The sequence below is a fragment of the Amblyomma americanum genome, chromosome 5, assembly GCF_052857255.1.
Source record: "Amblyomma americanum isolate KBUSLIRL-KWMA chromosome 5, ASM5285725v1, whole genome shotgun sequence".
Lineage (NCBI taxonomy): Eukaryota > Metazoa > Arthropoda > Arachnida > Ixodida > Ixodidae > Amblyomma > Amblyomma americanum.
This window is the reverse complement of record NC_135501.1, coordinates 64926997-64939854: the sequence shown is the minus strand read 5'-3', so window position 1 is coordinate 64939854 and position 12858 is coordinate 64926997. Positions and strand designations below refer to the sequence as shown.

At 47.8% G+C, this 12858-nt stretch overlaps 1 protein-coding gene across 8 annotated transcripts in view; it reads right to left on the bottom strand.

Moving 5' to 3' along the window:
* LOC144132498 (uncharacterized) overlaps positions 1-12308 on the bottom strand; it is a 79320-nt gene extending 67012 nt beyond the window's left edge. For all 8 annotated transcript variants that reach the window (XR_013314830.1, XR_013314831.1, XR_013314829.1 and 5 more), the window contains exons 1-2: positions 11895-12308; positions 11261-11339 (exon numbers count right to left, since the gene is read on the bottom strand). Coding sequence is in view for 3 of the 8 variants with exons in the window: in XM_077664953.1 (XP_077521079.1) it covers positions 11261-11301 (41 nt within the window). In the remaining 5 variants the exon portion in view is untranslated. The remainder of the gene's footprint in view (positions 1-11260; positions 11340-11894) is intronic.
* Between the last annotated feature and the right edge of the window lie 550 nt (positions 12309-12858).

Sequence of the window (12858 nt, the reverse complement as noted above, 5' to 3'; positions counted from 1 at the left end):
AGTGAAATCGCACACAAAGATAGTGTATTGAGGCAACTTTTGTCTTGTACAGAGTTTGGCAATAATGCTTGCGTGGTTCGGCCATGCACGATGCGACGCCAAAATCGCCTGCAACGAGATCAAGCGAGCAAATGCAGCAAACGCCGGGTTTTTGACGAAGGGCAGTAATGGCACCATCTATTGTCTACAGAGAAAAGTTCCCCGAGGCAAAAAGCGCAGAGGGGAGCATTTGCATGCACAGGCCATTTGATGGTACCACCACCACCCATCGGAGGCAACCAGGCATTTCTGGCTTTCAGTTCGATTTCAGCACAGACGATTACGGGTTTGCATGGCCGAACCAAATAAATACAATAGTCAAACTTGCTACGAGACAAAAGTTACCGCAATACGTAAACCAAATTGCTGCAAGACAAAAGTTACCGCAATACTTAAGGTATATGCACAGTTTCACCGCAAATGAGCCGGCGGTTAAGGCGGGAAAATTTTTCAAACCTGCTATAACAAAGCTGCAGAACGCTGTATATTAACCTCTTCAACAAAAAGACTGCAGGCGATTGCAAGCTACTCAACCAAATTCTTTTTTCCATTATAAGCGTGACACACTGAAGTCAGTAAATGAAGCGGCTACTGTTTAGAAACTCGAGAACCTGAGGCCGCACCTTTCTGAAACATTCCGAAATCTTTCACCCAAATGGCATCCGGCAGAAAAGAACTTTACCATTCAACAGACCGAGTGAAATTCGAACCGGTGATGTACAAACAGAACAGCTTTGTTTGCCGGTGTCTTAGACCACCCAGCCATTGCCACTGCCTCTCGCACTATGTCCTTTAAATCACCATCTTCATCCTTTCTCATCCATGAGTTCTGAGCTTCCAAATGTTTACCAACATAGCTGTGCAATGAGGCTGAATAAGTCTAGAGATAAAAAAAATGGTAGGTGTTTACCGTAGTTAAAGGAGTGTAGACACCTAACTTTTGGGCGCGTGTTTTCTAGTTTGCAATGATGCGTAAGGAATTATTACGCATGGATTACCACCTGGTATTCCCTTACTGCCGCTAAATAATTTATAATCGAATTTCTTTCTCGTGCTGTTTCAGTTTCGGTTTCAACGGCCAAACGAGGACTGTGGCGTCAAAGTGTGATTATAGTTCTCCTGAGGCATGAAAAAACTGCAATATAATTGCTGTTTCTACATTCTTCGTCATTCTGGCTCTTGAGGAAGACTGGCTTCAGCACTGTAGTGAATTAAAGTTATGAAGCAGCGACTATATATCGACGTTTTTCCATGCTTCACTTGGCGTAAAACCACTTTGATGTCACAGCCATCGTTTGGCTGATAAAACCAAGACCGAAACAGCATGACAGAAAAATTCTATTATGAATTATTTAGCGGTCATAGGCGAATACCATATGGTGGTTCATGCATAGTAGAGTCTTCTGCATCGTTGTAGAGAAGAGAACATGCCACCAAAATTAGGCGTCTATGCTCCTTTAAACCGAGTGGACATGCGAAAGCACATGTTCATTCCAAAGCACTGCACGAGCTTACATAAAAACCCGGGCCAGGCCGGGTGCAGCAATTTTTTGCCAGGCCTGGGCCAGGCTCGGGCCTGTATATTGATAGGCCTGAGACAGGTTCGCGCTTATGTAAGGAACGGGTGTTTTCACTGAGCACTCGCTCCTTTTGTTCTAGTGGGTTTGACAAACAGCAGGTCAAGACAATTAGAGCCTTACCAAATATTTCCAGGGTACAAATCTATTAATTTCGGTAATATGTCATGCAATATGCTGAGCATGCAAAAAAATGAAAACAATGCAGAAAACAAAATTCAGGCAAAACAGCATATACACCACTGTTTGCAAAGCTCTCAAGTTCTAAACCACTGAAGGTCTTATCAACACAGCACTTTTGCTTGCCCCTTTCTTCTATTTGCGAAATTGTTATACATGATGAATTCTTCACACTAGAGCTGGCAGATGACAGACAAAGGGAGGACAAGACACACAGTGTGCTTTGTGTCTCGTCCTTTCTTCGTCCATCGTCTGCCAGCGCTACAGTGTTTAGAATGTCAAACCAACTTGCCCAGCAACATAAAGTTATGCATGAAGCATAAGTAAGGCATCTGCGCACAAAATAAAGAAACTTTTTGCTTTAATCATTTGGATCTAGCTTGAGTTGAACAAGAACCGCGAGGCTATCTTCGCTGTTTTGGTGCTAGATTTTCATCTCTGAATGCATCACACTTATTTGTCCCCCCCCCCCACTGCGGGCGCCTCGACTCTAATATTCCACGCTCGATATTAACGAGTCTAGTATTTCCTGATAACCGTAGTATTAGTTCTGTTCAGTGGTGGTACACCCCTGAGTTTCCAGGGCCATACAAAAGGCTGCGCGTTTTTTTTCTTTTATTTGGCCTTCAACTTTCGGGTGTCGGCTTAGAATCGAGGCCGGCCTAGATTCGAGTAAATGCGGTAACTGTCTAAGATGCAACTCATTAACACTCAGAAATATGGAGCCTGTAGAAGTTGACATATTCATTGCGTATTATATATATCCGAGCCCAGTTGATGTTCCTGCATTTTGTTTTTGCTGGATGGTAAGAGACAAGCGATAGTGGGAGAAACAGCTGTTTTAACAGACACAAGCAGACACATCACTGTTTTGTGGTCTTGCGTGGCTTCTTGCGTGTCGGTGGCAAACCGACTGCAATAGGCTGTTTGACATAAGCTTTCAAAAATGAAACCAGAGACCAAGAGGCAGAAAACAGGCTTCAGTTGATTATCCAGCAAATTGGTGTGTGTGACATTCAAGGCACTGCACTTTCTTCTGGGCAAAAAAAAAAATAAAGTACCAACTCAACCAGAAGCAGAAACGAGACTTTTAGACCTCTATTCTAATAACAACACACTATTTTTCACTGAAATTCATAACATTAGGTCTCCTCGATTTGGCTGCACTTTCTGCGCCAGTTCAGGAGGTGACACTCACGCACTCGATTTGACAGTGCAGCTAGCACCACCTGCACTTCAGTACTCGATTTGACTTCGTGCTGCACAAGTTCTGCACTTCTGCACTAGCCCCTTTTCTCTTTTCATGCAAGTTCTCTTTTCGTGCAAGAAGTGCAAGGTGCTTGGCACGCTCCGTAGCAGACGGCTCCATGGCCATGCTTGTTTCAGTGAGCAGCCTTCAGACCATGGCTGAAACGGCCGCATACCCGTGATAGACGCAGCATCTGCGCAGTGTCCTCACCAAACAGCTGAAATGACTGCGCGTACATGTGTGCACGCGCATGTGTGTGCGCCTGTGATTGCGCTTAGGCGACTGGCTGACAGGAGCACTGAGTACGTGATCTCTCCTTTCTGTCCAACCTCGCACTTGTTTTGCACCATTTCTCTTTTGTGTACAAATGTTGTTATTACATGCACAACGATGGAGCATTTCCATAAGAGGCAGATAGCGAGATGTTTTTGATAAGTGGGTGATCACAACGTTTGTGATGACTCGCTGCGAGGCCGCTGTCAGCCCATGCCTATGCCTGCCAGTCAGTCTCCGATAGTCACTCCACCGCCATTGTTTGCCGACAGTGAAAGCGAGTTGTTGAGTTCAAATAAGCCCAAGTTATTAGGTAACTCTTTCGTTCTGTAATTTGCGGACAACCGCAGTCACTTTTCGGATAGAACGGCAACAGCCTGAATCTCGCATATAAACTCAAAGGTCGTCTCGAGCGGAAGTCTGAATAACCCATTGAATTTAGTTTGTTGCCTCTTCAAAGTACTCCGCGATGATCGACCTGCACCACTTTGCACAATGCAAAAAAAAAGGCAATAAAATGCAATAAAAAGGAGAAATTTATCACTTCTGGAATAAAAAATTTCATAGCTGCTCCTCGAGATCCATTTGGAACAAATGCACAGTGTTCAATACAACTAGCACAACCCCATGCATATGTCAAACAACGCAGGAGACGAACGTTTCTACACTTTTTCACTCGATTTAGCTGCTCCACCGAGAGCACTAGTGTCTGGCTGCACTCGCACTCCAAGAACTGGCGCTGCACTGGCACGGCACTTTTGTGAACTAGTGCAGAAAGTGCAGCCAAATCGAGGAGACCTATTGGTGCTCCTGTAGCGTGCGTAAAGTTTCTGTGTTGTTTCAGGCCCGACCCAGGCCCACCCAATTGTTGGGCCAGGCCGAGCAGGTGAGAGCTTCCTTGGGCTCGGGCCTGGCCCAGGCATGTATTACAGAAATCAGACCAGGCTCAAGGCAGGTAGCAGTAGAGGGTGCCGGGCCTGAGCCAATAATTACAGCCCGTGCAGAGGGGCACTTAACTCCACATTAAGGGTATGATGTGATATCTCTAGAGGGTAAATGCCCAAATACGCAGAATTGGTCATTCTCTACCTAACATTCATAGATGGCAGCGACTCCTCATACCACTACCAGAGCAGTGGCGCAGCGGTTAAGAGATGCGCCACTGTACTGGCAGGCGGCTATTTCTACCACAGCCACCAGCAGGAATTTTACGACCTACATTGCTCTTCTCAAACTGCCCCTTACACAGCTGTCACGAAGCTCCTCCAAACTTACACGAGCTACTACCCGAGTAACTCTGGTAATCTCGGGTTCTGACGGCACAAGAGCGTACACACATACATAAGGTAACAAGATCCTTCGTCATTGTTGGTGAGCGTATCAGTGCTTTCACACTAAAAAGACTCACCATGTCACTAACTGCGGTCTTTGTAGCCCCACAATAATGCGAGATGGCGGAAAAACATGCCCTTAAGGCTGAGAAGAGCAGGCAAGCACTATGGTGCATCAGCAGATTAGGGAAGCTGAGCAAGCTAAATAAAGCAGCTGATGACAGGCTCATCATCATGCATCATCATGCAGCGAGTATCGGCTGTCACGCTCAAGCTCGCACGGTAAGCAAACATGTACAGACTTGAGACTGTGCTGTGGGGAAAATGATGAGAGATCTTTGCGCACCTTCTATGCAAGGGGCCCGGCGTTTAAGGCTGCGATTCTGATATGTATCCGGAACCATTTGAGCGCGAGAATTAATGAAAACTTCTTCCTGCTCCGCAGAAAAGCGTCAATCATTCTAGATAAGCTTGCTGTCCCGAGTGAGTGCGAGACGCCGCAGCAAGAAATGAAACGACTAAAGAAACCACGGCACGCAGCAGACAAAACCGACATAGACACTGGGAGGGAGCGAAGCAGACGGTTCAAAGTGCGTGCGTCTGTGCAGAAGCAATAATTGTTTAGTGGAGATGGAAGAAAAGCAGACTGAGTGGGCACACAGCTCTGGAGACCGCTAGTGCGTGTGAATCCACAGCCGTGAAGATACATGGGCGAGGAGGACGGTACGCAACGGCGTCCCCTCCGTGCGGCCACCCCGAGGGGAGATAAAGGAACTCGAGTTTTGACGCCGGTGAGGCTGCCCTTCTAGGCCGACGCACCCTGGCAACAATCCGGACCGTCGGGACGCTCCTTCGGCTATGCTCCGCAGGCCCTGACGAGGTCTCCTCTAGCGACATTCCTCGCCACCATCCACCTTGAGTATCGATTGGACTGTTATTGTTCTCCTTTTGATTGCTACATTGACTCCAAAGACTCTAATTAGAACAATTTGGCATTTTTCTTAACACCACCTGCATGTAGAAATTCTGATTCGTGCATGCTTCTGTACGTGATGTAAACCCCTTTTTTATTATTTAGTTTTGTAGTTGATGATCATTGTTTCATTAAATCTTGTTTTGAGAGACGTACACCGCTCTGGTTCTGACTCACGTTCTAGACAGATAGTGACAAAATTAATGGCGAGCCTGCCAGGATCCACATTCGTCATTCTGTCTTAACGTTAATGTCAACACGCTTGTGTTCATGCTAAATCCAAAGAGATGGACCTCCACAAGATTATGTTGAGAGCCGAAAAGCTCAGGTTCACGAAAGAGGAAACGATGTCTCTTTATGAAGAAGAAAAAACGATACAAAGAGGAACGAGAGTCGGCGCAAAAGGAGGCACTTGAAGCTGAAGAAAGCTAAGCGGATGGCAGAATTAGAAGAAAAGAGAATGGCACAGGAGAAAGAAGTGCTCGAGCTCAAGTTGCATCTTGCTAACACTAGTGTTGAAGCCGTACCAGAGGCGACAGGATTTGCGTCGGGTGCTACGGCTCCACGGCCAACAGCTGTGTGTCCAAGGAAGCTGATGGCTCCTTTTGACTATAAACGTGACAATTTGGATGCCTATTTGCATCACAATGAGAGAACAGCAGTAGGACAAATATGGGATAAGAGCGAGTGGGCAACAGCTTTAATCCTTTGTGTGGTGGGCAAGGCCTTAACAATTTTCGGGAGAATGCCCGCATCAGAGTCGACAGACTACGATAACATGAAGAAAACGCTTCTACAAAGGTTTCGCTTAACCGCAGAAGGTTTCCATGAAAGGTTTCAAGATGGCAAACCCAATGATGCAGAAACGGCTAAGCAGTTCGCGTCGAGATTGTCGAACTACTTCGAACGATGGCTGGAAATGGCCGAGGTAGAAAAATCGTACGAAGTGGTGAAAGACCTCATGGTGGGAGAGCAGTTTTTGTCCTGCTGTCACCCAAGGTTGGCCATATTCCTAAAAGAGAGGAAGTTGAAGACAGTAGAAGAATTTACAGACTATGTAGATCAGTTCATGGAGGCTCAAGGCCATAGAAACCTAGGCAAGGTTAAAGAAGACGGCAGAAGCTCCGATGCAGACGCAGTAAAGCGAGGAGTGCAAAGTGGAACATTTAAGCAGCCCCCGAAGTGTTTCTTGAGCAAATGTATTGGACACCGTGCCGCAGACTGTAGGTCTGGAAGGAGCAGAGGGCAGGCACAGTTAATCTGCCAAAACTGCAGCAAAAGAGGCCACCGAACAGAGGAATGCCAATTTCGGACGCAAGAGGAGGCCGCGTATATCGTTCATCCCAGAGAAGCTGACATGAGCGCACAGGATACCCGAAAGACGGACATAAAGGCCGAACGTGAGATGACGGAAAGTCAAACAGCCAAGCACGCAGCTGTCAGCGAGCTGTCCATGCCTCTAGTCGAGGGTGAAATTCATGGACAGTGCATCACCTTGCTGAGAGACAGTGGCACAAACACAGTCCTAGTGAGAAGGAGCCTGGTAGAAGTGAAGGAGATTACTGGTCGGCTGGCGTCAGTCTTACTGGTTGACAGCACGGTTCGCTATTTTCCAGAGGCAATGATTTGCATTTCTACCACGTACTATTCGGGACCGGTCGTGGCAAAATGCCTAGGTGAGCCCCTGTACGACTTGGTGCTGGGAAGCATCACGGACGTAAGAAAGGTTGACGATCCCGATGCTGACTGGAAGCCCAGTATGAAACAAGGCTCAGGCCTGGAGGAGAGAACTGAAGCGGAAACACTTGTAAAGACACCGCGCGAACGTAGTTTCGCGTGAAGGCAACGACTGTTTAGAGCTCGCAGAAGAAAAAAAGGATGAAACACCGACGATTTCGTCAGCCATACAGACCAGAGCAGGAAAAGCAGCGCAGGGAAAGACATCCAAACTGAAGGTACCTGCGGCGGAGATCCTGAAGGTGACTCTCGAGAGTCTAGCACAGGAGCAGAGAAACGACGCGTCATTGACGGATTGTTTCAAGAAGGTTGGGGAAATTCGAAAAAGAAAGAAATGGCGAACAACATTTCATTTTTTTATTCGAGACGGCTTGTTGTACAGGAAATGTACCTTCAGCTCAGTAAAAGAAGTCCTGCAGCTAGTGCTACCCAAAGAATTGCGACCAGCTGTCATGTGTCTAGGCCATGATTCAATAATGGCTGGCCATCAAGGTGCGAAGAACACGGTCAACAGAATAAATGAGGAATTTGACTGGCCAGGCGTCCAAAGCGACATGAAGCGATATGTCAAATCATGCGACATATGCCAAAGGACGATACCAAAAGGAAAAGTCGGGAAAGCGCCACTTGGAACTATGCCTACCATTGAAATGCCATTCCAGAGAGTGGCAGCCGATACCATTGGACCTATAACCCGCTCCTCGAAGAAGGAAAATCTCTATGTCATCACATTGGTGGACATGGCGACAAGGTACCCAGATGCCATTGCGCTCAAAACTATTGACACAATTGAAGTCACAGAAGCGCTCCTAGAGATGTTCTCGCGATACGGAGTGCCGAAAGAAATGCTCACAGACCGGGGATCAAATTTCACATCAGACCTGATGAAAGTTAGTCGACTCATGTCAGTGAAGCAGCTGCTGACAACCCCATACCACCCGATGTGTAATGGCTTGGCTGAACGCTTCAACGGGACAATCAAGCACACGATAAAAACCTGTGCCAAGAAACCCCTGCTGATTGGGATCGTTACCTCCCAGCACTGCTATTTGCATATCGCGAAGTCCCACAGTCAAATTTGGGCTTCTCACCATTTGAAATGCTGTACAGTAGAGCCGTCAGAGGACCACTTACCATCCTTCGAGAGCTTTGGTCAAATAACAAATTCGAAACCGAACAGAAGACCACGTATACTTACGTGCTGGAACTGAGAGAGAGGTTGGAGGAAACCTGCGAGATTGCACACCGCAACCTTGATGCTGCCAAGGAGAAGTACAAGAAATTTTATAGCCGACAGTCGGTGAATCGACAGCTGAACCCAGGAGAAAGGGCCTTGATTCTGCTGCCCAGTGACAAGAACAAGCTCACTATACAGTGGAAGGGTCCATTTCCAGTAACAGGAAGGAAGAATGAAGTAGACTACGAGCTGCTAGTGAACGAAAAGAACAAGATCTTCCACATAAAACATAAATATGCTCAAGAGATATGAAGACAGGAGTCCTAATGCCGACCAGATGATCGTCTGCATGATCGCCAGTGAAGAACCGGATACAGGGGAAGTGCCCACTTTCAATTCGAAAAGACATCGGGACCAGAGAATGTGGTGCTTAACCCCGCCCTAGATGCAGAAAAGACGGCGTAACTCAAGCGTCTCCTCGAGCGATACAACACTATTTTCTCAGACCTGGCCGGAAAGACAAATATTCTTGAGTGCAAGCTGCGCCTGACCACTGAGCAGCCCGTACCCGTCACTGGTCACACATAAATCAGTCGAAAAAGAAGTAGAGGAGATGCTTAGACTGGGCATAATTGAGCGCACGGAGTCCGCCTATAACTCACCCCTCATAGTCGTCAAGAAGACAGATGGCTCCAATCAACTGTGCGTCGACTTCAGACGGCTCAACAGCGTCTTAATCCCTAATAGCGAGCCCATTCCAAGAATCGATGTGGTGTTTGCGAGCGTTGCGCAAAAGAAATATTTCTCGAAGTTCGACCTCGCGAAATGGTATTGGCAGATGCCTATGGTGGAAAGTTCCAAAGAAAAAACAGCCTTCTCATGTGCTAGCGGCCTATTTCAGTTTCAATTCATGTCATTTGGCCTGAAGACTGCAGAGGCCACGTTCACAAAGCTAGAGACAAATACTGGGTGGTCTTCGCCATGTGCACCACTACATAGACGACATTCTGGTTGCGACAGACACTTGAGAGGAACATTTGATGGCACTTGAAACCCTGTTTGAGAGACTTCGCGAGGCAAACCTGACGGTGAAGCCCACAAAGCGCGAGGTCGGATTTGAATCCGTGTCCTTTCTCGGACATGAGATAGGGATGGGGTGGATAGCGACGAAGCCCGATATTGTAGAAAAAAATACAGGCGGCACCAAGGCCAACCACCAAGAAACAGGTGCAGTTTTGGGGTCGACTGGATTCTACAGGGAATTCATTCCGCATTATGCAGACATGGCTTTCCCACTGGTAGAGGTGACAAAGAAAGGGGCACCTAATACAGTAAACTGGAATGACCAACACCAGGAAGCATTCAGTAAACTGAACGAAAGCATGGCGCAACCACCCGTCTTGCTGGCCCTTAATGTCAACAAGGAATTTGTTTTACACACAGACACATCAGTGACAGCTCTGGGTGCGGTGCTGATGCAGGAGGAAGATGGCATCCTTCACCCTGTGGCGTGTGCTAGCAAGAAGCTTAGCTCATGCGAACAAAACTACTCGATTGTAGAAAAGGAGTGTTTAGAACTTGTGTGGGCAATAAAGAAGTTTCATTTGTACCTGTATGGAACGCATTTTAGGGTGCAAACAGATCACCAGCCCCGACAGTGCCTGACAAGAACCGAATGGTCGAACGGAAGATTGATGAGATGGAGTTTAACACTCCAGGAGTACGAGTTCCATATTGAATACATAAAAGGGAGAGAAAACTTGGGAGCAGACTTCCTTAGTAGGCTGAACTAACGTTGGCTTTCAGCGTGTGTGACATGCTTGTGTACCCGCAGAAAAGAAATATCCATGTGTGTACGTGCTTTGCTATGCTTGTTGTGTACGCTGTATGAACAGCGCGGTTTCCTGTGACTTTCGTGTGTGCATGTTTGTGCATATTACGCGTGTGAGCAGTTTTCCTCGTGGGAAAACTCTTAAATGGGGGGTACTTGTCACGAGTGAGTGTAAGATGCCGCGGCAAGAAATGAAACGACTAAAGAAACCACGGCACGCAGCGGACGAAACCGACATAGACACTGGTAGGGAGCGAAGCAGACAGTGCAAAGTGCGCGTGTCTGCGCGGAAGCAATAATTGTTTAGTGGAGATGGAAGAAAAGCAGACGGCGTGAGCACACAGCTCCGGGGACCGCAAGTGCGTGTGAATCCACGGCCGCGAAGATATCGGGCGCAATGCACCCGCGGGGCGAGGAGGACGGTATGCAACGCATCCCCTCCGTGCGGCTGCCCCGAGAGGAGACAAAGGAACTCGAGTTTTGACGCCGGTGTAGGAAACACACACTGAGGCTGCCCTCCTAGGCCGACGCACCCCGGCAACAATCCGGACCGTCGAGACGCTCCTTCGGCTACGCTCCGCAGGCACTGGCGAGGTCTCCTCTAGCGACATTCCTCACCACCATCCACCTTGAGTACCGATTGGACTGTTATTATTCTCCTTTTGATTGCTACATTGACTCCAAAGACTAATTAGAACAATTTGGCGTTTTTCTTAACACCACCTGCATGTGGAAACTCTGACTGATTCGTGCATGCTTCTCTATGTGATGTAAACTCCTTTTTTATTATTTAGTTTTGTAGTTGATGTTCATTGTTTCATTAAATCTTGTTTTGGGAGACGTACGCCTCTCTGGTTCTGACTCACGTTCTAGACACTGTGACACTTGCTCACCTCTGTACGTGATACACTGAGGGCACAGCAGTAATGGGCATGAGCCAAGGCACCGAGTTGCACAGCAGTCCTCACAGAACTGGAAAGAAAAAATTTTCACCACGTTAACTTGCGCCAAACCATTTCGCTGCGGGGTAGCCGAAAGCCACACCAGTCAAGCTTCACTCGAAACGCGGCATCCCTTTTTCAGGGCCAGTGACAACTTGTGTGTTACCGAAATGGCCCGAAAAAATTCAATCAAGCCGGCGCAATGTGATACCGCGACCCTGTCCCACGCCGCCTAAACAAAAGCATGCCCACGGACGAGAGTCTGCGCGAAAGGCACGGAGTGCCGCCTGGCAGCACGCTATGCGTAGAGTTCCATTCTGCGTATCGGGCACGACTCGCGGAACGCCAGCTACTTCTTGGTGGATGGTTTCAAGCTCCGAATCGATGAGAAGGTGCACTTCGCGTCTTTCAACACACCGGGATGCGGCCATGTCGGATCTCGGTTAATTGCGCTCACGGCAGGCAGACACGAAGGCACGAGGTTTGACAGCTCGTGGAGTTGGTGACTATTCGAAATGGCTATGCCGAAAAATACAAAGAAGCTCGCGGGATTAAACCAGGTCGCCGCAGTTGACTGCATACTTACCTGGGGAATACGAGGCTTGACACTTGGAAGACGGTACTCGAAAACGGGACTTGGACGCACAGACACGAAGTGAAATGTCCTCGCGTAACAACAAGCGCTCACTAACGTGAAAATAAGCTTCCTTATCGAGAGTGAGAACGGGACATTAAGGATGTTAAACAACGGGCAGGAAAAAGTAAGTTCTGTCCAACGAACTCCACGGCCGATGCGGGCCGCTTGCAAAGTTCCGACGTGTGACTTCGGCAAATTAAGAGAAGGCAGAAAGCAAACGGTGCAACCGATGCAGCCCCATGCCGAATGACTTTGTTTTGAACCAAATGCGGTAGTATCAGTGCATAGCACAAGCTACAAATAATAGCGCAATGAGGGAGATAAACTTCTAGGCAGCTTGAACGCGCTCTTTACTCTCGCGCCAACTCGTGTTTATTGTACCACAAGAGAGATGAACGCTACACCTGTCACGTGACTCGCCCAATCGCTTGCGCCTCGATTACCAGAGGTAGGGTGGCTACCAGAGGAGCAGAGATGGCAGAAAGAAAAACAGTGCTGAGGGTGAGCCCGTGAGCCTCAGTCCGCTAACCAAGGAGAGAAAAAAACTATTGCTAGTATCGCTAGCCATTTTTTTAAGCGATGTTTATTGCCTCAGGTCATAAAGGGTATGAAATGAGGGATGAGGAGGATATGCTTAAATAAATGAAAAAAAGTTGGCTGATCTAACAAAATCAAGGAGTGAACGATGATGTGGTCCCTAGCTGTCTGCAAGCGATATATGAATCCGGATTGTTCGGTGAGAGACCCACTGCGCCGGGCAAACCCACAGCAGGTGGTGAATATCCGCCTCACAATCTCTGATCTTGCAGACTGGACACCCGAGGCGGGGATATAAATCTTGGAATTGCGGTCACTTGCGTGTCACGGCTGGAGTTAGGGCAACCCCGACCGGTATCCTCCGAAGCGCAACCTC